Source organism: Epinephelus fuscoguttatus, linkage group LG22 (genome assembly GCF_011397635.1).
Source record: "Epinephelus fuscoguttatus linkage group LG22, E.fuscoguttatus.final_Chr_v1".
Lineage (NCBI taxonomy): Eukaryota > Metazoa > Chordata > Actinopteri > Perciformes > Serranidae > Epinephelus > Epinephelus fuscoguttatus.
The window spans coordinates 34,393,512-34,417,245 of record NC_064773.1 but is presented as its reverse complement, the minus strand read 5'-3'; the positions used below and the strand labels follow the sequence as shown (position 1 = coordinate 34,417,245).

Sequence of the window (23,734 nt, the reverse complement as noted above, 5' to 3'; positions counted from 1 at the left end):
TTGTTTTTGTGCTAATTTATTAGCATCTGAGCACAAAAGTTAAAGTACAAGAACCCTGTTGTTTATGTGAAGCTTATAAGGACCCGAATACCGACCAGTGCAAGGCCCCTTTTGAAATGCAAGGAATTATTAGGGCTCAAGCAACAAACACAGTAAACTTTAAAAACTCCTTCACTGTAAGTTAGATCGCTTTGAAATTTGACAGACAAGTCCAGCTCAATGTGCCCTACCAAGAAACCTCAAGAGCAAGGTCTGCCTATTAGATTTTCAGCCATTTTGAATTTTTTGAAAAGCACATTTTTGACATCTCCTCCAAAAATATAGGTCTGTGGATCATTATTGGACCGAGCTTATCAAAAGTTATCAAAACCCCGTAATACCCCACTGCATTTTGAAGTGAAGTCAGGTTTTTATTTTGTAGACAATTAGTCTGGATTTATAGCGTGACTGCATGACAGCACAATGATGTGTGTGGTATCACTGGAAAGCTCTAGGCCTGTGCTTTCATGTGATATGCGTGGCATTTCTGTGCGAGCCTGCATTCGCGAGTAATCCATCCAAGAGTAATGCGTGTGCAGAGCTGTATGAAAGCTCTGTTATTCATGATTTTAGTGTGACTTTATCATTTTTTCTTCGCTATGAAAACATTGGACTACCGACAAGTGCTTGGCCTTGTCGGAAAGCTAATTTCGCTGTTTCAGGTGATATGCGTGGCTTCTTGCTATGACGCACGGTCACGGAGAAAATCAATAGAGAAGAACAGGTGTGAATTTGGACGCACTATGCGTCGTTCGGGCCCATGGGTTAAAGAAACCTGGCTTAGCACATAAAAAGACCCAACTCTACAACTATTAGGCCAATCATCATGAAACTTGCAGAGCATGTCCACATAAGTACCTGACAAAATAACCTGAAAGTTTCATTCAAATCGACTACTAGGGGGTGCTACAAATATGAAAAATAGATGTAGCAAATCAGACAAATCAGACCTTAAATCAGAAATGGTTTGTCCAGTCATCACAAAACTTGTAGGTTATGTATCATAATAACGTTGAATCATGTGTGTCTAATTATTTTCAAATCAGTCGATAAGGTTGCGCCACCATTTTCAAACAAGTGCAATGGTGTGGCCATAAATCAATTTGTTGTTTGTCCAAACATCACCAAACTTGGTGGATATTTCTAATTTAGTCATTGAGAGGTGCCCCCAAACTGTGTTCGGAATTAACTGATAAGGGGCAAAGGCATTGCTGCAGAAGGGAGTAGCCCAGTACAAATTTGGTCATAAATAAATGAGTATGTCTGATCAAAGGTGTCAGTAACGACCAAAGGTCTTGATCCTTCGCGGCTTCATCATTTAAAGGTCTGTGCTGGCTTGAACCCAGGAATCGCCGCTTACAGCTATAGTTTGAACATGAGATCTTCTTCTTCATAAATATAATTTTTAATAAGCTGTGGTCCAAAGACCACAGCTGTCTGCCCACACCTCTGCACCATGTTTTCTGAATCCTGCAGTCACTGACCCTGCCTTTCGTCATGTGTTGACACAAATGCTTACAGGCAGATATACACACCTGTACAAGAGCGTGGAAGATCTTGAGGATCTGTTTCTGGATAAGGACAGAGAAGATGGTGGCATCCGCCAGCAGCTGGCTGATGAGCTGCTGAATCCTTGGCAGAAAGATCTGCATGGCTGCCAGCAACGGTTCCCTCTCATCTGCCTTTTTGTACCTGCGGTACACAGACAAACACAAACACACCATGCAAGCCCGAAGTATTTGAATCATACTTGCTAGTTATATTAAAATCTGGAAGGAAGGAAGTGTTAAAGCCTCCTTCCAGGATTCTCATTTAAGAACAGATTCAAAAGTACACGTGAACAAATATCTATAGTTTGCGAGATAATACACTGGATCTTGATGGTTTCATCTTTACACGGCCTGAAATGTAAATATTGACAATTTGTGGTTTTAGGGCAGCACGGTGGTGCAGTGGTTAGCATTGTCGCCTCGCAGGGTTCCTGGTTTGAACCCGAGGTGGGGAGTTTCAACCCAGGCTGGGGGAGCCCTTCTGTGTGGAGTTTGCATGTTCTACCCGTGTCATGTTCTCCAGGTTCTCTGGCTTCCTCCCACAGTGCAAAGACATGCATGTCAAGTTAACTGGTGACATTAAATTGGCCTTGGGTATGAATATGACTGTGAATAGTTGTCAGTCTCTATGTGTTAGCCCCGCAATATCCAGGGTGTACCCCACCTCTCACCCAACGTAAGCTGGGATAGGCTTCAGCCCCCCATGACCCCTAACAGGATAAGCGATTATGGAAAATTAACTGAATTAATGCGGTTTTAGTGAGTTCCATGCTTAAACTATTACATTTGTTGACTAACAACAGATGCAGTCAGTGACATGAGCAACGGAACTTGGGGGCTCAGCCTCCCCACATTTACACCCCTCTCTCATGTATAGTGAAGTGTGCTGGGTGGAGGGTGTGGCTGCCCTGGACCCACAGATCACTCGTGTTACAAGGGGACCTAATCTGCCTAACTTAACATGCCTGTTTTTGTTTAGTTGAATATGTTGCATGAAGTTTGTGTATGAAAACAAAAAAAAAAAGGTTAGACTCTGTTAGCGTTTTTTGCAGAGAGGATATGCTATGGTTTCAGGGCCAACCATAGTACAATTTCAGCAATCACACTGGTGACAAACGACATCCTATCGGCATTAGACAGAAGGTATCACTGCGCTGTTCTTTTTATAGATCTGTCTAAAACATTTGATACAGTCAATCATCACTTGCTCTTGAGAAAATCAGATGCAGTGTGGTTGGATGAAAATGCATGTGCATGGTTTCAGAGCTACTTGACTGACAGGCGTCAATGTGTTAAGCTTGGCCATACAAAATCTGATTTTTTGTCAGTTAGTGGAGGTGTACCTCAAGGGTCTGTTTTGGGTCCATTGCTTTTTACTGTCTATATTAATGATATTATTCTTTCTTTAATTGGTTGTCATACCCATTTTTATGCAGATGACACAATTTTATACTGTACTGCGGATTCTGTTCAGACAGCCATCAATAACTTACAAACTGCTTTTAATTCTTTTCAAGAATCTCTAATTAAACATAAACTACTTCTTAATGCAAATAAGACAAAATACGTGTTGTTTACCCGAGCCAAAAACACTGATTTCAATAGTGTGCATTTATACACCAAAACTGGCTCAGAAATCGAGAGAGTCACAGAGTACAAATATCTTGGCATCTGGCTAGATGAGCATTTCTCATTCAAATATCATATTAATAAACTTATTTTAAAGTTGCAACCAAAAATTGGCTTTCTGTACAGAAACAAATCTTGTTTCCCAGTGCTCTCAAGAAGAGTAATAATTGAAGCAGTGTTTATGACTGTTATGGATTATGGTGATATTATCTATAGACATGCTGCTGCCTCAACTTTGAAGCATCTGGAATCGGTCTATCATTCAGCCTTTAGATTTATAACTGGTGATAAATATGATACTCACCACTGTGTTGTGTATGAAAAAGTTGGTTGGCCCTCTCTTGAGGAAAGGCGCAAGAGGCACTGGCTTTTATATATTTTTAAGGCCTTTCTAGTCAAATTACCACCGTATATTGCAAATTTGTTGGAGTGGAATTCAGGCACTGACATGACCCGTTCAGCTGAATTGCTGCTATTCAAAGTTCCTCGAGTCTGTACAAGTATTGGTAAGACTGCCTTTTATTATGATGCCCCAAGCTCTTGGAACGCACTACAACACATCCTGAAATTAGACACACTCCCTTCACTCACAGAGTTTAGGATGGCATGCATTGAGAGCCATATATCAACAAAATCCAGAAACATCACTGATTTCTCTGAACCCGAGCTCATCTGAGATGGACTGACACAGAAGCCCTGTTTCCACAAAGCAGTACTGTATGGTTCAGTTCAGTGTGGTACACATTTTTAAAGTTTCCACTGTGAACAGTTGTGGATGGTACCAGTGGAACCATTCTGTACCGTCCTCGGTCACCCCTCTGTTGGGGTACCTAGCACACAGATCTGGTACTAACAGGTGGCCCTAAAAACACTGTAGTCCGTTGATTGGTCAATAGAGGATGGTCACTCTTGCTCAGGGCCGAGTTGTAGCTGGCTTTATGTAACCTCTGTTCATACCGAGGCAAGTCTTACAAACATAAGTAAACTATAACTATGAAATAAAGAAGTGTTTTGCTGCCTCTAGCAGCAGCTGATGACTAAGAAAAAAAAAAGAAAAACTAAGAAAAACTTAATTCACTGGGCCGACTGCCGGCAACTTTTAAGGTGGAACTTTTACTTGTTAAGTTACTCAGTGCATTATTTGACGATGTGAATCCATCAACACACCTTAAATTTCAATATGGCAACTTCCACCATTCAACCATTTATTGTCTCTCTTGGAAAAAAATAGTGTCACGAAGCATTGTTCCTGTGGGCTATGGCAACACTAAACCCCTGTGCTTGCCGGAGAAGACTATATGCACAAACCTACTATTTTTAAATATCCCATTGAGAGGGACTCTCAGTCCGGTCTGTACTTTGTACTGAAATTGCCGGCGTGTAACCCCGTTCTGTGGATGATAAATGAGGTGCAGACTTCCCTCTGTGTCACCGGTGATGAGGAAATACAGCGAATGCGAGATGGAGCAGTGGGTGACAACAACCCCACCCACATTTTGCTGTTTGTGGTGTAAACGCTAAACAGACCTGGGTTTAGATACCATGTCTAGGAGGTTACTTTTGGTTCCAAAGGTACTATACTGAAAGTGTTTGGTGGAAACTGGGCTGTAGTGTACAAAACGCAGAGGAACTGTTTTGGGCTTGCTTCCTGACATGGATTATTTTTGCTGTATGTGGAAATAAAACTTAAAGCTTTCCACCAGTCTGAATACTTTTTGTGGAAACACTGCAGAGCTTTGAAAGCTGAGACTAGAATTATTCTCTGAGCATTGTGGTTTCCTAAGCCTTATGAGGATTATTATTAGCCCACCCTCCTTTTAGACCTGTAGTTGTGATTTAAGGGCTCCCCAGGAAGGATGTTAAGAGCGGTAAGGTGGTATAGAGGAAAATTAGCAGGTTACTCACTCATATGTTTTGACCAGCTGATAAAGAGCCAGCAGGCTGCCGTACCAGCTGCCGCTGTTGTGAGACTGCAGATACATGCCGATCTTGTCCACTATGGTGGTCCAGCGGCCAGGGAAGTCATGCTTGATGATGGCTCTCAGACACATGGTTAGCTGGGCACTACAGAGGGTGCAAAACATATGGAGTCATTTATTGCATGAATCAGTAAAGCAAGGTTATCTATGAAGTGTCTGCATACCATTCAGGAATCCCACTGTGCTCTGTGTAAATTATACAGGAAAGCAAAAACACTCTGTATTTAGTTTAAATAAAGTGTTTCATTGAAATATTGAAATATGGAGGCAGTCTACAGATTTCAATGTTACTTTTCTCAAGAGATAATTGCTAATGCATGACAAAAAGTCACGTAGCCTACATTGTCAAAACAGGGGCAGTAATGACGAGTTGCAGCGATTAGAGAGATGGAAAGAGATTTGTATGTGAGTGTGTGTGTTCAGTCTGTGTACCGTATGGACTCTGGACAGCGGATGATGCCCTCCACTATGTGGTCTCTGATCTGCTGCCGGTCATTCTCATGGATGTTGAATGGAAAGACTACCTCGCCCAGAGATGGCTCCCTGTCCTGCCAGTACTGACTCACCATGTTCTTCAAGTAGATAGCAGCTACACACAGAGTCAGGGAGTCAGGCAAACGTGTACATACAGACATAATTTTGCACTGTACTCATTCATGTTGATCTTGTAGGGATCTATGCCTCACCAAGGGGTACCATTGTTGGGACTATGCCTTAACACAGACCTGACCTTGTAATAGATCTCCAATTAAAATATAAAAATGGCTATTTGATATAATCAAGAATTATTAACAATAATTATTAATTATGTTACTGTGTGACTTAATTTACATTAAATCACCTTCCCAAGAAGGGAAAAATGATAGCCAGTTAATGATATCAGTCTCATAAAGTTCACTAAACTATCAATTTAGAATTTTGATTAACAGTTAAATTAATAACCATAACCAAAATTACCATATTAATAGTAAAGGTTGAAGGATTTCAGAGTTCTTGACATAGCAGAAGTTGACCATTCATTCACTCTTGTGCAATATTAAACAGACAGCAGGTATGATTCCAAATATATTTATTCATAAAGACAGCAAAGCAGATGAAACACATAAATGTGTTTAAGTGTGTGTGTGTGTGTGTGTGTGTGTGTGTGTGTGAGAGAGAGAGAGAGAGAGAGAGAGAGACAGACAAAGGCTGGAGTGTGAAACAAAGGGCTGTTTGGCCTACATATAAAATGGCTGACATCAGAGAACTACAAGATGGCCGACTCAAAGATGGCTTCAGATCGGGGAAGGTTTACCTGGCCATGTGGTCAGGACAAAGAAAAAGGGAAAGAAGCAGGAACTTTGAGTTGCTGTTTTGGGGTGTAGCTCTGTTGAAAGCCAATTTGTAAGTGAGTCTATGTGAATGTGATATGTGTTGCAAAGGGTCTGGGTTAGTGCAGAGGATGTTTAGTTGCTTGCAAGACATATTTGTTTTTCCATATTTGTTGGCGTGTAGTCTTTGAAAAGCAACATTTTCACTGAGGTAAAAAAATAAATCCTCGTCTTTCACACATTCTGTAAACGGAGTGGGGTGGTGTAACAGCAATCTAACAGCACCATAAATTACATTTATATAGCCATAATAATGCCAATATATATATATATATATATATATATATATATATATATATATATACAGTACAGGCCAAAAGTTTGGACACACCTTCTCATTCAATGCGTTTTCTTTATTTTCATGACTATTTACATTGTAGATTCTCACTGAAGGCATCAAAACTATGAATGAACACATGTGGAGTTATGTACTTAACAAAAAAAGGTGAAATAACTGAAAACATGTTTTATATTCTAGTTTCTTCAAAATAGCCACCCTTTGCTCTGATTACTGCTTTGCACACTCTTGGCATTCTCTCCATGAGCTTCAAGAAGTAGTCACCTGAAATGGTTTCCACTTCACAGGTGTGCCTTATCAGGGTTAATTAGTGGAATTTCTTGCTTTATCAATGGGGTTGGGACCATCAGTTGTGTTGTGCAGTAGTCAGGTTAATACACAGCCGACAGCCCTATTGGACAACTGTTAAAATTCATATTATGGCGAGAACCAATCAGCTAACTAAAAAAAACGAGTGGCCATCATTACTTTAAGAAATGAAGGTCAGTCAGTCCGGAAAATTGCAAAAACTTTAAATGTGTCCCCAAGTGGAGTCGCAAAAACCATCAAGCGCTACAACGAAACTGGCACACATGAGGACCGAGCCAGGAAAGGAAGACCAAGAGTCACCTCTGCTTCTGAGGATAAGTTCATCCGAGTCACCAGCCTCAGAAATTGCAAGTTAACAGCAGCTCAGATCAGAGACCAGATGAATGCCACACAGAGTTCTAGCAGCAGACCCATCTCTAGAACAACTGTTAAGAGGAGACTGCGCGAATCAGGCCTTCATGGTCAAATAGCTGCTAGGAAACCACTGCTAAGGAGAGGCAACAAGCAGAAGAGATTTGTTTGGGCCAAGAAACACAAGGAATGGACATTAGACCAGTGGAAATCTGTGTTTTGGTCTGATGAGTCCAAATTTGAGATCTTTGGTTCCAATCGCCGTGTCTTTGTGAGACGCAGAAAAGGTGAACGGATGGATTCCACATGCCTGGTTCCCACTGTGAAGCATGGAGGAGGAGGTGTGATGGTGTGGGGGTGTTTTGCTGGTGACACTGTTGGGGATTTATTCAAAATTGAATGCACACTGAACCAGCATAGCTACCACAGCATCCTGCAGCGACATGCCATCCCATCCGGTTTGCATTTAGTTGGACGATCATTTATTTTTCAACAGGACAATGACCCCAAACACACCTCCAGGCTGTGTAAGGGCTATTTGACCAAGAAGGAGAGTGATGGAGTGCTGCGGCAGATGACCTGGCCTCCACAGTCACCGGACCTGAACCCAATCGAGATGGTTTGGGGTGAGCTGGACCGCAGAGTGAAGGCAAAGGGGCCAACAAGTGCTAAACACCTCTGGGAACTCCTTCAAGACTGTTGGAAAACCATTTCAGGTGACTACCTCTTGAAGCTCATGGAGAGAATGCCAAGAGTGTGCAAAGCAGTAATCAGAGCAAAGGGTGGCTATTTTGAAGAAACTAGAATATAAAACATGTTTTCAGTTATTTCACCTTTTTTTGTTAAGTACATAACTCCACATGTGTTCATTCATAGTTTTGATGCCTTCAGTGAGAATCTACAATGTAAATAGTCATGAAAATATAAAGAAAACGCATTGAATGAGAAGGTGTGGCCACACTTTTGGCCTGTACTGTACACATATGTATGTATAGTGATAATCATTAAATATGCTCTGTGTGGGAAGCTCTCTCAGTAATAAGAGGCGCGCGCGCACACACACACACACACACACACACACACACCCACACACACACACACACACACACACACACACACACAGGTGAACACACTAGAGCGAACCCAACCCGAGTCTATGGAGTGGAGCCTGTGTTGCATTCAGGCGTTGTCACGTAAATAACAAATTCCAGCGCTTGAATAGGCCATAGCACAACACAGCAGCATGTCAAGTTGGCCGAACCCAATAATTACTGAATCAAGATGGAAATGAGTACTGTTTAATGGCCAAGAAAAACTTTTCAGCAGTGAGATGCAAAGTAGCAGTCCATGAAGCAACATCATTATTGTTTCATAGGCTGTTGAGAGTCTTACCTGCCTGGCGAACAGGAAACTCCACTTGCTCAGACACAATGATTTGAAGCAGGGTCGGGGCAAAGTTGATGATCTTGAATGACTGCAACAAACAGAGCACTCAGCATGAAACAAGCAGCAGAGGGCAGACAGAAAATTTTCAACATTTTGTTATAACATGTTGAGGACCTTTAAAGTTTCAAAAGCAGTCACACTACCTATGTTTCCTACCTTGTATAATTTTATTCATGTAACTTTTTCATTAATCTGACAAATTGGTGCACCTGATGTTTAGAGACCAGAATAATCACAAAAGACATGAGAGGCTAAAGACACTATTTTGTCTTTGTGTGAATGCTGATTTAGCATTAACACTAATATGATCCAGAATTAATATTACTTCATCTTCTGTACTGTTTCTGCTTGACGACTACTTCTGCATACTTGTAGCTACAGAAACCATTAAATTAACAAAATGTTCAGCTCTTTAAGGACATTTGTGTAGTCCATTGTAAAATATCTGAAAGTACATTTACAGTACATTTCTGGCTTCTAGTTGCATCACTTTCGCAGTAATTTTTTGTGTCACTTTACAGTAAATTGTGAAATGACAGTTGTATACTGTGATCTCACAGAACTTATGCATCACTTTTCTGTGTCATTTTTACAGTAAATTGTGAGATGACAGCTGTATACTGTGATCTCACAGAACTTATGCCTGCATGTTACTGTGAATTAGCAGTATGCTTCTGTAAAATTACTATATTTTAGGGATGCACCGAATATTCGTTAACCGAATATATTCGGCCGAATATTGCAAAAAAACACACATTTGGTATTCAGTGGATTAAGTTAAAAGCAAGGGCGAATAATAGCGGCGTGTTTTGATAACGCAATCAAACAGCGTGCCTTGATGGGCGGAGTAAAATGTCGGCAGTGTGGCAATCTGTCCGTCACGGCACTCGCATTTGCGACTAAAAATAGTTTTGAGCGAGCAAAATAGGCTTAAATCATTCAGCACGCTGTGCGAGCAGCCTACAGATTTCAACCACCAGCAGAAACGAAAGGCGAATCCCACCGATTGTGGGTTGAACGGGGGTCACAGACACAGACAGTAATGTATTCCTGTCAAATACGGCGGCCATCGGCTTACTGGCGATGGAGAAGTCGGCTCCAGTAATATCCTCTTCTTGGCGTCATGACTGCCCAGAAGTACCTGAACAGCTGAGCCAGCCGAACACAGGTATGTGACGTGTCAGAGGAGAAACAAGCCGTTCACGGCCCACAAACCTCACTGCACTTTAGGGACTGTTCTTTACTTATGAAGGGACTTGGCAGGGGAGGAGGGTGGCTGGTTGATTCTTATTTTATTTATTTATTTTATTTTGATCCCCCCTATGTTAATCACTCATTGATGCTGTTTTTGAAGTATGAATAAGTCAATAAGTAATTTATTCCATTGAAATATCATTGATGTATTATAGAAAAGTCATTTATCTTTTCATAAATGACAAAAGGCATATCTGCCTCATTTTCGCTGTGGTATCATGATACTACTCAGAACCATGATATTTTCATTGGTATCGTACAGTGGGATCCAATTTTGGTACCGTGACAACACTAATCTGGAGGGGGTTCATCTGCAAAAACGAATGAAAAACTAAACAACAATATTCAGTATTCGGTACTCGGTATTCGGCCAAGCGTTTAATATTATTCGGCTTCGGCCACAAATTTTCATTTCGGTGCATCCCTACTATATTTAAGTGTATCCTCACAGTAAAAGGCCATCACATTACTGTAACATAACAATATGACCCTGTAAATAACTCATAACTTAATTGTAATTTCAGTTTATGCACATTTGATCACTGTGATTTAGCAATATGCTCCCATGGAATTACAGTGGTATAGAAAGATTTGGGCATTCCTGGTCTAAATTACTTAGTGATACATAGTGATTAGAAGATGAACTGATCTCCAAAAGGTATGATGTTAAAGATGAAACATGCTTTTCAACTTTTGAAGAAAGACTACTGTATTAATTTTTGTTTTGTACAATTTTAGAGTGAACAAAGGAAAGAAATACCATGCAAAATGTGGACGCCCCAAGACATTTGAGCTCCCAGACAACTTTTATCAGGGTCTCAGACTATAATTAGCTTGCTAGAACTATGGCTTGTTCACCACCAATCATCATTAGGAAAGGCCAAGTGATGCAGATTTCAAAGTTTTATAAATCCTCTGACTCCTGAAACATTGTCCCAACAATCAGCAGCCATAGGCTCCTCAAACAGCTACCTAGCACTCTGAAAACTAAGATAACTGATGCCCACAACGCAGGAGAAGGCTATAAGACGGTGGCAAAGTGTTTTCAGGTAGCTGTTTCCTCAGTTGGTTATGTAATTAAGAAATGGCAGGTAATTGTGCAGGTCAAGTTGAGGTCTGGACAACCAAGTAAACTTTCCAAGAGAGCTGCTTGTAGGATTGTTAGAAAGGCATATCAGAACCCCCGTTTGATTGCAAAAGACCTGCAGAAAGATTTAGCAGACTTTGGACTGGTGGTGCACTATTCTGCTGTGCAGTGACTCCTGTACAAATATGACCTTCATGGAAGTCATCAGAAGAAAACCTGTCCTGTTTCCTCACCACAAAATTCAGCATCAGAAGTTTGTATAGGAACATCTAAACAAGCCTGATGCTTTTTGGAGTTAAAATAGTTAAGTTAAAATAGAACTTTTTAGACAAAATGAGAATGAACACGTTTGGAGAAAAAAGTGTGCGGAATTTCATGAAAAGAACACCTGTCCAACTGTTAAACACGGGGGTGGATTGATCATGCCTTGTGCTTGTGTTGCAGCCGGTGGTACGGGGAACATTTCATGGGTAGAGGGAAAAATGGATTCAGTTAAATTCCAGTAAATTCTGGAAGCAAACATCACACCATCTGTAAAAAAGCTGAAGATGAAAAGAGGATGACTTCTACAACAGGACAATGATCCTAAACATACCTAAAAATCCACAATGGACTATCTCAAGAGGAGCAAGCTGAATGTTTTGCCGTGGCCCTCACAGTCCCCCGACCTAAACATCATTAAAAATCTGTGGCTAGACCTCAAAAGAATGGTGCATGCAAGATGGCCCAAAACTCTCACAGAACTTGAAGCCTTTTGCAGGAAGACTGGGTGAAAATCCCCCAAACAAGAAATGAAAGACCCTTAGCTGGATACAGAAAGTGTTTAGAAGCTGTGATACTTGCCAAAGGGGGCGCTACTAACTACTGACCATGTAGGGTGCCCAAAATTTTGCTTTGGGCCCTTCTTCTTTTTTGTTATTTTGAAACTGTAAAAGATTGAAATTAAAAAGTAATCTTGCATAAAATACTGAATAAATGTATCATCTTTAACTTTTTGACTTTTGGAAATCAGTTCACCTTCTTCTTACTTAACTACTCACAGTAAACGAAAACTGAAGACTTTTTAGTTTTTTGTTTTTCTGAATTTTCCCTATCTGCTGTCCAGCTGATACTGGGTGAAAGGCAGGGTCTAACTTGGACAGGTCATGAGACTGTCATAGGGCACATAGAGACAGACAACCCTAATGCTCACATTCACATGCACAGGCAATTTAAAGTCACCACTAGTCCTACCCTGCATATCTTTGGACTGTGAGAGTGAAACCCACACTAACATGTCTGTGAGGCAACAGTGAGTGCACCACCGTGCCGCTGTTAATCATAAAATAATAATAATAAAAATATTTCTTTGTCTTTTTTGCACATTCGACATAAATACCAAATATCAGATATACAATACAGTTTAAGGTTATGTGTACAATGAGCAAGCCTATTTATATTGCAGTTACTGAAGGCTATATATTCATGTGATGCATTTATATGATGTATGAATTCATGGTTTTCTTGTGGGCTACACTATAATAATCAATGACATAAATATTAATATATTGGGGAAAAATATTTACAAGGAACATGTTGATTAAAAATAAAAGCTTTATTGACATGAACAGTCAAAATTAAAGTCAAATAGCAATATACAATAATATAACAAAAGACAGACTACAGCCAGAGCTGGGGCATCAGATTATCCTTAAAATATCTTATGGGAGCTTTGAATCAAATCATTTCTGCAGCATTCGGTCCGCATGTGGTCCAGTGTCCAAATGGTGGTGATGTGTAGCCGTGTACTTTGAACTCACTCCCAGCCTCAACTGAAGTGTGGCACACAGGTCACTTAACTCTTGGCTATGAAAGGATGGAGGATGCACAATCCACCCAGACACCTCTTCAAATGACATCACCTCCACTGTGACTCCCCACCAAAAGTCAATCTCATCGGTTGCCGGCACACCGGCAACTGTGAACACAAAGAGTACATGACATGTATCGACAACATACCATTAAATGTACATTAACTGAAAAATGTCACAATGACCAACAAGAGGATCTTTTGGGGAAGATAGCAGGCCAACAACAGATGCAGCATGGAAGTGGTATATATCACCTGAAAGCTGGAAGGACTTGAGATGCAATTTTCCTAGTCATAACTCTGTAATAAACACAGCATGCAAAAAAAGCAGAATTTGTGCCCAAAACTGTATGGAATTCACATAAAGTTGACTTATCAGTAAAGGGGGCTCATAGGTACCCACAGAACCCATTTTCATTCAGAAATCTTGAGGTGAGAGGTCAAGAGACCTCTGTGAAAATGGCCATGCTGTTTTAACCTCACCAAAATTTAGCCAAATTTGGAGAGTTATTTAGCCCCCTTTCTGAGTAGCTAGCACAACATTGTTGGTACCAATGGATTCCTTATATCTTCTAGTTTCACACTAGCTTTAGAATTCAGCCATCTATAGCCTCTTAAAGTCAGGCAGTGAAAATAGCAGCACGAGATTAATGCAATTATTAAAAAAAAAAAAATAAAAAAATAAAAAAGAGGTTATGGTGGATGCCCACTATACGCGACAAGGCGCAACCAGAAATTTGCTCCCATTCATTGCATATTATAAGCAACTGATTCGCTGCACACAGCATACTGATGTACCTGTGAGGCGGACCACGTTGGCAGCACGCTGAGAGGGTGTGACTATTTAAAAAGTTGAAACAGTGCTCCCATCAAGACAGCCAATCCAACTGCCACCACAAGTGACCGGCGATGTAGGGTGGACACTGACTTTATGCAAATTGGTCGTGTATAGTGGGCACGTACTGTTACATTCGGAACTTAGTCACATGATGATGAACATGTTAACACTGACAACCCTAATATTTATACTTCTTACTACAGAGTTTGCATCTGATTCTCAGTGTGTATATCAAATTCTTACACTTTAAACTGTATGTATCAGTATGCATTTATTTGTAGTGAAGGGGTTGGCAATCTTCTTGATATAAGTGCCATTTTTGAATTTTCTTGCTGATCAGTAGGGGTGGGAATGACCAGAGGACCCACGATACGCTATTATCATGATACTTAGGTCACAATGCTAATGCCAGCATACAGACCACTGGTTAAAGTCACCAAACCAGTTTGCAAGCAGGGGCGAGTGTGGCCAGAAGGGTCCTCAGAGGCACTCAAGGACTGTTTAAACACCACGGACTGGAATGTGTTTAAACAAGCTGCCACCTACAACAACACAGACATCCAGGAGTACACTGACACTGTCACTGCCTACATCACCAAGTGCACTGATGATGTAACAGATCTCAAGACCATAATGTTCGGGCCAATCAGAAGCTGTGGCTGACAGGGGAGGTCCACAGGCTCCTGAAGGCTCGAAACGCCGCCTTCAAAGCTGGAGACGAGGTGGGCCTGAGGACAGCTAGGGCCAACCTGTCCCGTGGCATCAGAGAGTCTAATAGTCAGTACTCCAAGAAGATAGCCCATCGTTTTAGTGACAGCAAAGACATACAGAGCCTGTGGAGGGGGATACAGACCATCACGTACTACAAACCCCCACCGCAGTCCTGCGACGGTACCACCTCACTGCTGAATGAGCTGAATGACTTCTTTGCTCGCTTTGAGGCACACAACAGAACGCCTGCACAGAAGACCCCACCCCCTCCTGGTGACCAGGTGAGGACACTGACCCCAGACTGAGAAGAGCACTTAGTAATAGGGATGGGCAGCACAAGCAAAAACACTATTCGAAAATCATGGCAACTATTCAACGATTTTTCGAATAATCAATTCAAATGACTGTGCATACTTGTTGTAGACTTGTGAAACGCAAGCTTTGCCTCACAGAGTTTGCACTGGACCTCATTTTCGTTTATTTTGTCGAAGTTGTTCCACACGGAACTTTTTGATGACTGTAGTAGTCTCTGCATGTTTCTCCTGTTTGTAGAAGAGCATCAAACTAGCTGGTAGCCCATCTCACACCGCTGTAGCAATCCTATACTGCTCTCGTGCGGTTAGGAGCTGAATTGCATGTCAAATAAAGGGGGGAAATAAGACGGCGAATAGTAATAGTCGCATTTAAAAATCGATTTTTCAAAATAAAACGACTATTCGAAAATGGTGACCCATCTGTACTTAGTAAGATCAACGCTCTCAAAGCCTCAAGTCCAGACAACATACCTGGCCGCGTGCTGAGGGACTGTGCAAGGGAATTCACAGATGTCTTCACAGACATCTTAAACATCTCCCTGAGCCAGGCTGTTGTCCCACATGCCTCAAAACCACTACCATCATCCCTGTCCCGAAGAAGTCATCGCCCTCCTGTTTCAATGACTACTGCCCAGTCGCACTTACACCCATCCTCATGAAGTGCTCTAAACAGCTGGTCATGGAACACATCAAGTCTGTCCTCCCCCCCTCCCTGGACCCCTTCCAGTTTGCATATTGGTCCAACCGCTCGACTGATGATGCCATCTCCACGACCCTCCACACCACCCTCACACATCTGGACTCAAAAAACACATACATCAAAAAAAAAACCAAAAACAAAAAAAACCAAAAAAAAAAACCCCCCCACATACGTCAGAATGCTGTTCGCTGATTTCAGTTTAGCGTTCAACACCATCATCCCCCAACAGCTCATTCCCAAACTGGACCGGCTGGGGCTGAACACCTCGCTGAGCAACTGGCTGCTGGACTTCCTGACCGGGAGACCACAGGCAGTACGGGTCGGCAGCAACACATCCAGCACCATCATACTGAACACAGGGGCCCCCCAAGAATGTGTGCTGAGCCCCCTCCTCTTCACTCTGCTGACCCACGACTGCACACCGTCGCACAGCTCAAACCTTGTCATCAAGTTTGCGGATGACACGACCGTGGTGGGTCACGGTGAGTGCACACCCAGCATGCCCCTCTGACCATCAACGGGGCTGCTGTGGAGAGGGTGAGCAGCACAAAGTTCCTGGGTGTGCACGTCACAGAGGACCTCTCCTGGACCAACACCATCACATCACTGGCCAAGAAAGCCCACCAACGCCTCTACTTTCTCCGCAAACTGAGCAGAGTCAGAGCCCTGGCCGCCATATGCAGATCTTCTACAGAGGCACTGTCGAGAGCATCCTGACCAGCTCCATCATGGTGTGGTAAGGCGCCTACCCCGCGTCCTGCCGTAAGACCCTCCAGCGCATCATGAGAGCAGCTGAGAAGATCATCGGTGCCCCTCTCCCTTCCCTTCAGGACACATACTGTACCCGCCTCACCTGCAAAGCCCTCTGCATCGCTGGTGACCCCACCCACCCGTCACACAGGCTTTTCAGCCTGCTGCCATCAGGGAGGAGACTGCAGAGTCTCCGGGCCAGGACCAGCAGACTGAAAGACAGCTTTTTCCACCAGGCTGTCAGGATGCTTAACTCTCTCCCTGCTCTGCCCCACCTCCCCTCTCTGCCCCCTGCCCACTCAATTGCTGGATGACGAACCCCCTCCCCCCATCAACACTGAACTCTGAACTATACATGCACACATACACTTTATCCAGTCCATAAGCTTCAATTTGCACTACTGATAATCAGTTTGCACCACTGTTACTCATATTGCACTGTCATTGCACTACATTGTTTGTGTCGCTACCACTGTGCCTTTTTACTTTTTAGAGTATAACTCTTTTTAGCTCAGGTTTTATTTATGCCCCTACTTATTATATTTTATATTTGCATGTTGTGCCAAGTGTACCGAGGGTCTGAAGAGAAAAGTAATTTTGATCCTCTGTATGTCCTGTACATATTGTACCCAGTAAGCATTTTTTGGTTTAAAAAACGTCTAATAGCCATCTACATGAAGACCTGACGTCTAGGCTAAATCACGGCTGAATTTGGGCTGTCAGTGAAAATTTGGTAGACGTCTAACCATAGCCAAAGTGTAGACATCATCAATTATATGGCTATGTAGAGACCATGTCCAAAAAAATGGAGATAAACGTATGTAAATTACTGTTGACTCTCCATACGTGATTGAATGTCATACCGCACGCCATCTGCAATGGCGAAAATTACATTTAATCAATTTCAAAATTAAATCGGCTAGATTTGGGTTACATGTAGCTAGACTAAATCGGAGCTAAATATAGCCAATACGTTTAAATCACGACTATTGCTTGCTGGGTAGAATTGACAATAAAGCTGACTTTGACTTTGACAATACAATATAATTGGGATATTTAATGTACTGCAACATGCTGGGAATTAATGTTAATGCCATCCTTCCTGCTGTACTCAAAAATTCCTCAGCTTTATGCTTCACTTCTCTGTAGAGCTTGAATACAGCTGTGTCTGTGAAAAAATGTTTTCAGCAATGCTGTATGGATGCAGATCTTTGCACATGAAGTGGGTGATGGACTGTGTCATTTTCTTAGCTCTCTCAGCGTTGGATGGCACAGTGGTGGAAAAAAGTTTTCAGACACCCTTAAAATTTTACACACATCTCAAATATTATCATGAAATATTGGTGGAAAAATCTTTTTTGTGTTTCAAAAGGTGTGGCTGCATTAGACAGATACAAACAAATACAAATTATATATTTTTGTTTATTGTTTACAAGAAAAACTAACAAAACTAAATTCTTGACAGTTTCAATATGTCAGTTCTCAATACTGTCGGTATCAAAGTCAACAAATAACAGAGAATGTGTTCAAAACTGAACAAAAAATAAATAAACCATCACATCATCAAATTAATATTTAGTAGTCCTGCCACTGGCACGTAGTAGAGCTCTAATCCTGGCTGGCATGTTCCCCACGAGCCTTTCACACTGTTGAGGGGTAATCTTGTCCCATTCTTCTTGAATTACTGCTTTTAATTCTTCTAAATTCTTTGGTTTATGCTTTGAAACAGACCTTTGATAATCCACCACAGATTTTCAATGGGGCTCATGTCCGGGGATTGAGCTGGCCACTCTAAGACCTGGATACTGTGCTCCTGCAGCCAAGTTCTACTGGCCTTGGATGTGTGGCAAGGGGCATTATCTTGTTGAAACATCCAGTTTTTACTTCGACAGAACAGTGCACACGCAGAAGGGAGCATGTGGGTTTCGAGAATGGTACAATACATGGTAGAGTTCAATGTGCCATCACAGACAATGAGATGCCCAACACCAGCAGCACTCATGCATCCCCAAACCATGATACTGCCTCCACCATGCTTGACAGTGGGTACTGTACATGCTGGAGATAATGCTTCACCTGGCCTTCTGCGCACCCTCACATTAGTAGGAGGAAGATATAGCTGGAAACTGGACTCATCTGACCACAAAATCTTCTTCCAATTCCTGGCTGTCCAGTTCTTGTGTGCCTGGGCCCAATGACGCCGGGCTAACCTCTGTCTCTCATTGATCAGGGGCTTCTTGATAGCCTTGTAGGACCTTAAGCCATGATCTAAAAGTCGGCCACGTACAGTGCGGGTGGAACACTGGACACCAGTTTGCTTTGACCACTGCTGCTGAAGCTCCTGTGATGTCATTCGGCGGTTTTGCCTGCGCATGTGGATCAGGATGCGGTCATTTCTTGCTGAAGAAACCCTTGGACGCCTAGATCTTGGTTTGTCTTCCAAGCTGTTGCTTCGTCTGTATTTCTGCAGAGTGTATCCAACTGCTGAAGGACTGCATCTGCACTTCCTGGCTATCTGGCGGCAGCTGTACCCTTCCTGGCTGAGAATCTTTATCTTCAGGCGTGTTTCCTGCGTTAGGTTCCTTGTTTTAGCCATTTTTGTGTCTGAAGAACTTTCAAATGTGCTGGCTTTATGTAGACACGAAGCTTGGCAACAAAAATTGTGTCTTTTAATAAAAAGAACAACCTTCATCACTGGTACCAAAATGACCCAATACTCAAAATTTCTTATGTATTTTTATGGAACCAATCAATTTTAAGTTTTTAATGGCTTTTTTAGGATTTATTTAGTATTTTGGCTGTGACTGTACTAAAAGAAATTGCACTTGAAGACCTAAGAGTGATTCTTAATGCAATATTTCACAAATGCATGGGGTGTCCGAAAACTTTTTTCCACCACTGTAGTTTGTGTCCAGTGCTGGTCGATTTTTGGGCAGAGTGGGTTTAAGCTTTAGCTTGGCCATCAGCAGGTAACACTATCTCTGGATGGTGGAGCCCTCGTGTTCATAGTATTCCCAGAGTATTTCATTCTCATATGACACTGCTTGCAAATCACACGTATCATATCCAAGTCCTCCTTTCCTTCTCTGTTAAAGACTCCAAAGTAAGTTCTGATTTTTGATTTAAACATCTACAGCACATCTGTGATTTTCTTCTCTAGTGCCTCCATCTTTGTTTTGATTAACTTCCTGCCAAATGCTGCTGACTGAGACCTCTGCTGACATCAACAGGAAGAAAAAAAAACCCCATCAGCACCATCTAGTGGACCAAAAAAGCAATTGATTTCATTATTCTTGTACCAAAAGTTGTATTAAAATGTGTACTTGCAAAAATTAATAATGTATATAATGAAAGATCTGTACTTGGCGTCTGTGTATCAATACAGTATTGCCATGCAAAATATTGCGATACTGTGCTGTATTGATTTTTCACCCTCAACTACTTTTTATCAATATGCCACAGCAATATGATGTCAATTCCTCACTCTGCTATAAAAACTTTGGCTATGTCCTCCCAGAGGAAAACTTCGCTGCTCACAAGCCTTTTCTTTGTCTCATCAGAAATAAATCAGCTTGTTTGAAAATGACTATACTAAATTCTAAATCTCCCCCACACTCTCATCAAGTATAATGTTGACGTTGCAGACTCTCCATATGTGTGTGGGTCTGTCTCTTTGTATCATTTTGCATCCCCTCTCTAAATTCAGAACCTTTTGCAGGTCTGTAAACACAGCACGAAACTCTTCATGAGTTCCTTTTTTTCTCGCCCGCAGTTTGTGGAGTTTGAGTTGAGAGTGGATAGTAAAATCCGTCAATATGATCAGCGCTGATCAGATCAGGTCAATGGATGAGAGAAGCCGCTGTCTGTGACTGAAAGCAAACTTTTAGACCGAACACAACAATCTGTTAAGTTTTACTTTCACAGCACGTGGCGCTCTGTTGCTCCATGCTCTATTAGGGGTGGGAGAAAAAATTGATACAGCATAGTTTCGCAATATTTTTGTATGGCAATATCCTATCGTCACACAGTGCCAAATATAGATTTTTTTATGATATAAATTATTAATGTGACAAATACAAATTAAACTTTGGTTAGCCTACTAGAATAACAGAATCAATTGCTTTTTCAGTCAACTAGATACACATGTTGCTGCTGCTGCTGCTGCTGCTGAAAAAAAAAAAGACAAACAGATGAACAGACTGAAAACTTTGTATTATTAGATAAAACAGATGTTGACTAAGTTTTCCTTTGGGGACATAATTTACAGGTGAAAACAGGTAACAAATCACAATATCTCAAAGTATATTTTAGAGCAATACTCAGCATATCCCAACATGTTTGAAATCGCAATAATATTGTATCGTGATTTATGTATCGTGATATCTTATCGTATCCTCTAGTGATTCCCACCCCTAGTATATACGGGTATTTACCTCTACAGGTGAATGCATGTAGCTATTTTTCTTATCGTACCCTTGCTTTGGTAGTGCCTGCTGTTTGCTTCAGAGTTTTGCAGCTGACACACTGTTTCCTACGATACAGAAGACAAGACAAAGATAATCACTTGTGAAAAAAAAATCTATATATGTATGTTCACTCCAGCTTTAAAACTGAGCTTGACAGTTGACGGTTGTTCGCATGCTAACTTTAAAATCTGTCAAATCAGCTTAGCAGTTAGCAATGGCTTCTTTCTTTAGCTTAGTAATTATTTTCTTACCACAATTTTGGGATTGTGCTTCCATCTTTTTCACTTCATCTCCTCCAGACTGGGGCCACAGTTTCCTTTCTCTTCTGAAGCAGCTATCCTTTTTCAATAGACAACCATTTGATGTTCACTGCTGTCAAATCTTGATTAACAAAATCAACAGCAAACTGGGTGCAGCCCGCCGATTATGTCATTTGCGCGAACGGCTGAAACCAGTCAATTGCAATGCAGTCCATTGAGCCAATGCATTTCTAGGTAGGTGTAGTTGAGAAGAATTCACATTAAAAATGCTGCCTTTTACTATAGGCTATATGCCCTAAAAAATGCAAACCCATCTCCACCATGATTTTCTTTTCTTTTTTGGTTAAATAGTCAGTAGCAACCCGTAACGAAATGATATGCTTATTCTACATTAACTAGAAAAATGATGAATAAACTATATATTCATAATGAACAATTTGATTAAATGAATAATTTCTAATTTTCTTTGATTTTTTTTCATGTACAGGTATGCAATGATGCTTGTTGGGTTGTTGTTGCCTAATGTCAGGTCTCTATTTGATCATGTGACAAGACAATATGATACAAAAGCTAGTTTAGGTGCAAAATCTGTCAAGACTGTCCAGCGAGCAGTCTTGCCTTTTACACAGAAAAGCAGCGGTAAGGGGCCATACACATGCCGCGTTTTAGCACCGTAGCCCGCATTGAGGGCGTGCTCAAGAGTGACACCTTCGCGGCACGCACAACTGTTTTTCAGGGCACGATGGCTGCAGCTGAGCTCAATGCAGCAGCGGGTAGCATGCCATTTGACAAGGAACAACCAGTCACAGTTAACAGATATCTTTGCCTTCTTCCATAAATATCAGTCTGTGGTAAATATAGAGAAGTTGATCAGTTTAGTGCAGGGCTGCCAGAGCTTTACATCTGTCCCACAGACAATATTTTAGGTGTAATACTTACAAAACAACACCGGGAAGAAGATCAGCTCTGCACTCAGGATTTCAGGTAAACTGGCTATGATACTGTGCTTTTTAAGGTTGCTTAGCAACCTCAGACGCAACCTGCTGCTGCACTCTTGAAAGCTCTCACAGAAAAGGCACAAGAGTGGCACCAGCGTCTGACCTCGTGTTTTCCGAGTGGTTAAAGATGCGGCATGTGTACGGCCCTAAGAAAGGACAAGTGAGAAACAAACAGGGGGAAAAAGAAGCTAGGCTCCCTAAATTAGGTTCCTTTGGTATTATAAAAAGTTGCCAGTGGTGTGTGTGGAGGGGCCTTACAACTGGTAACTAGCGTGCACTAGGACTTGTCACTATAGAGTGAAATTACACCTACATAGTTAGCAGTGGCGTAACTACTTTACGCCACTGCTAACTATGTAGGTGTAATTTATGTACCATAATGTGATAGCTGCTGCATCTGGTAAGTTTTAATATTATCATTATGTTTTATAGATTATCTGATCACATTCTTGGTTTGAAATTAACATAGAAACAGTTGCCTGACTGAAATATAGTTTATTAGTTAACTCTCTGATAAATGTCGTTTTCTATCCATGTTACAACCCAAACTCACACTGTTACAATTAAGACTCACATGACCTTCATTTGCAACATTGGACAGCACCCACTTTTGGTTTAATTACTCACAACTCGTTTTCTCCACCAAAAAACTTCAAGTGGTTTTGATAGCAGACACACGTGGGTTGTGTAAAAAGTATAAAATGTTACAACTGTGGCAGTTCTCCTCTACTTTGTCATTCAGTCAGTTGTCCATTTATGACATACAAAATCACAGAGAGCAAATGGCAATAACTGATTTTTTTTTTTACAAGTTGTACAGTCTGCCTGTTACAAGCACACTGAGGAATATTTTGCTTATGTGTTTTAAGGAACCTACATAGCTGACCAAAGTACTTAAATAAAAATCAGGTTAGCGTGGCATGTAAAGACCAGAGAAAGATCACTGTCAGCCACGTGCACAGGTGGGAGGCAGTTAGACAGTAAAACAAATGTATGATGATAAACAACCTACATGATGAAATTTAAGTGATACTTTACTGATTTTCAACCGCCTTTGTATCAAAACAGTGTGTGTAGTATGTGTACATGAACTGTGGTAAACTTCCCTCCATCAAACCGGTGCCTACATACAGTATCGCTCTTCGCCTCCCGATGAAACTCCTCGGATGACGTAATTTCGGTCATCGCTGACTTTCAGGCTGTTGCTTGAACTACAAGCTGTACTTACGCATTTTCGTACTGCCCACCACCCATGCCACCAAAAAGTGGACACAAAAAGTATAAATGCAGATCTAGAGACAGACCCACCCCTCTCTTGCTCTCTGTCTCAAACTCAGACTGAACTCCAATCAAATGGTGAAACTAGGCAGTGCTGATCAAACATACATAAAGATTATCTTCTTGCATTGCATATTTCTCACCTAGAGTGTGTTTAGAAACATATTTTAATACCTTATTTAGCTGTAATAGTGAAAGTTTTAAAAAAGGAAGTGGAAGCCATACTGTTTACTGCACAGTGAAAACGGAGGCTAAAAA

General features: G+C 41.4%; 1 protein-coding gene across 5 annotated transcripts in view; it reads right to left on the bottom strand.

Moving 5' to 3' along the window:
- ipo8 (importin 8) overlaps window positions 1-23,734 on the bottom strand; it is a 106,136-nt gene that overhangs the window by 67,582 nt on the left and 14,820 nt on the right. For all 5 annotated transcript variants that reach the window (XM_049567059.1, XM_049567055.1, XM_049567056.1 and 2 more), the window contains exons 2-5: window positions 8,918-8,999; window positions 5,630-5,786; window positions 5,124-5,282; window positions 1,575-1,731 (exon numbers count right to left, since the gene is read on the bottom strand). In XM_049567059.1, the coding sequence (XP_049423016.1) occupies window positions 1,575-1,731; window positions 5,124-5,282; window positions 5,630-5,786; window positions 8,918-8,999 (555 nt within the window). The remainder of the gene's footprint in view (window positions 1-1,574; window positions 1,732-5,123; window positions 5,283-5,629; window positions 5,787-8,917; window positions 9,000-23,734) is intronic.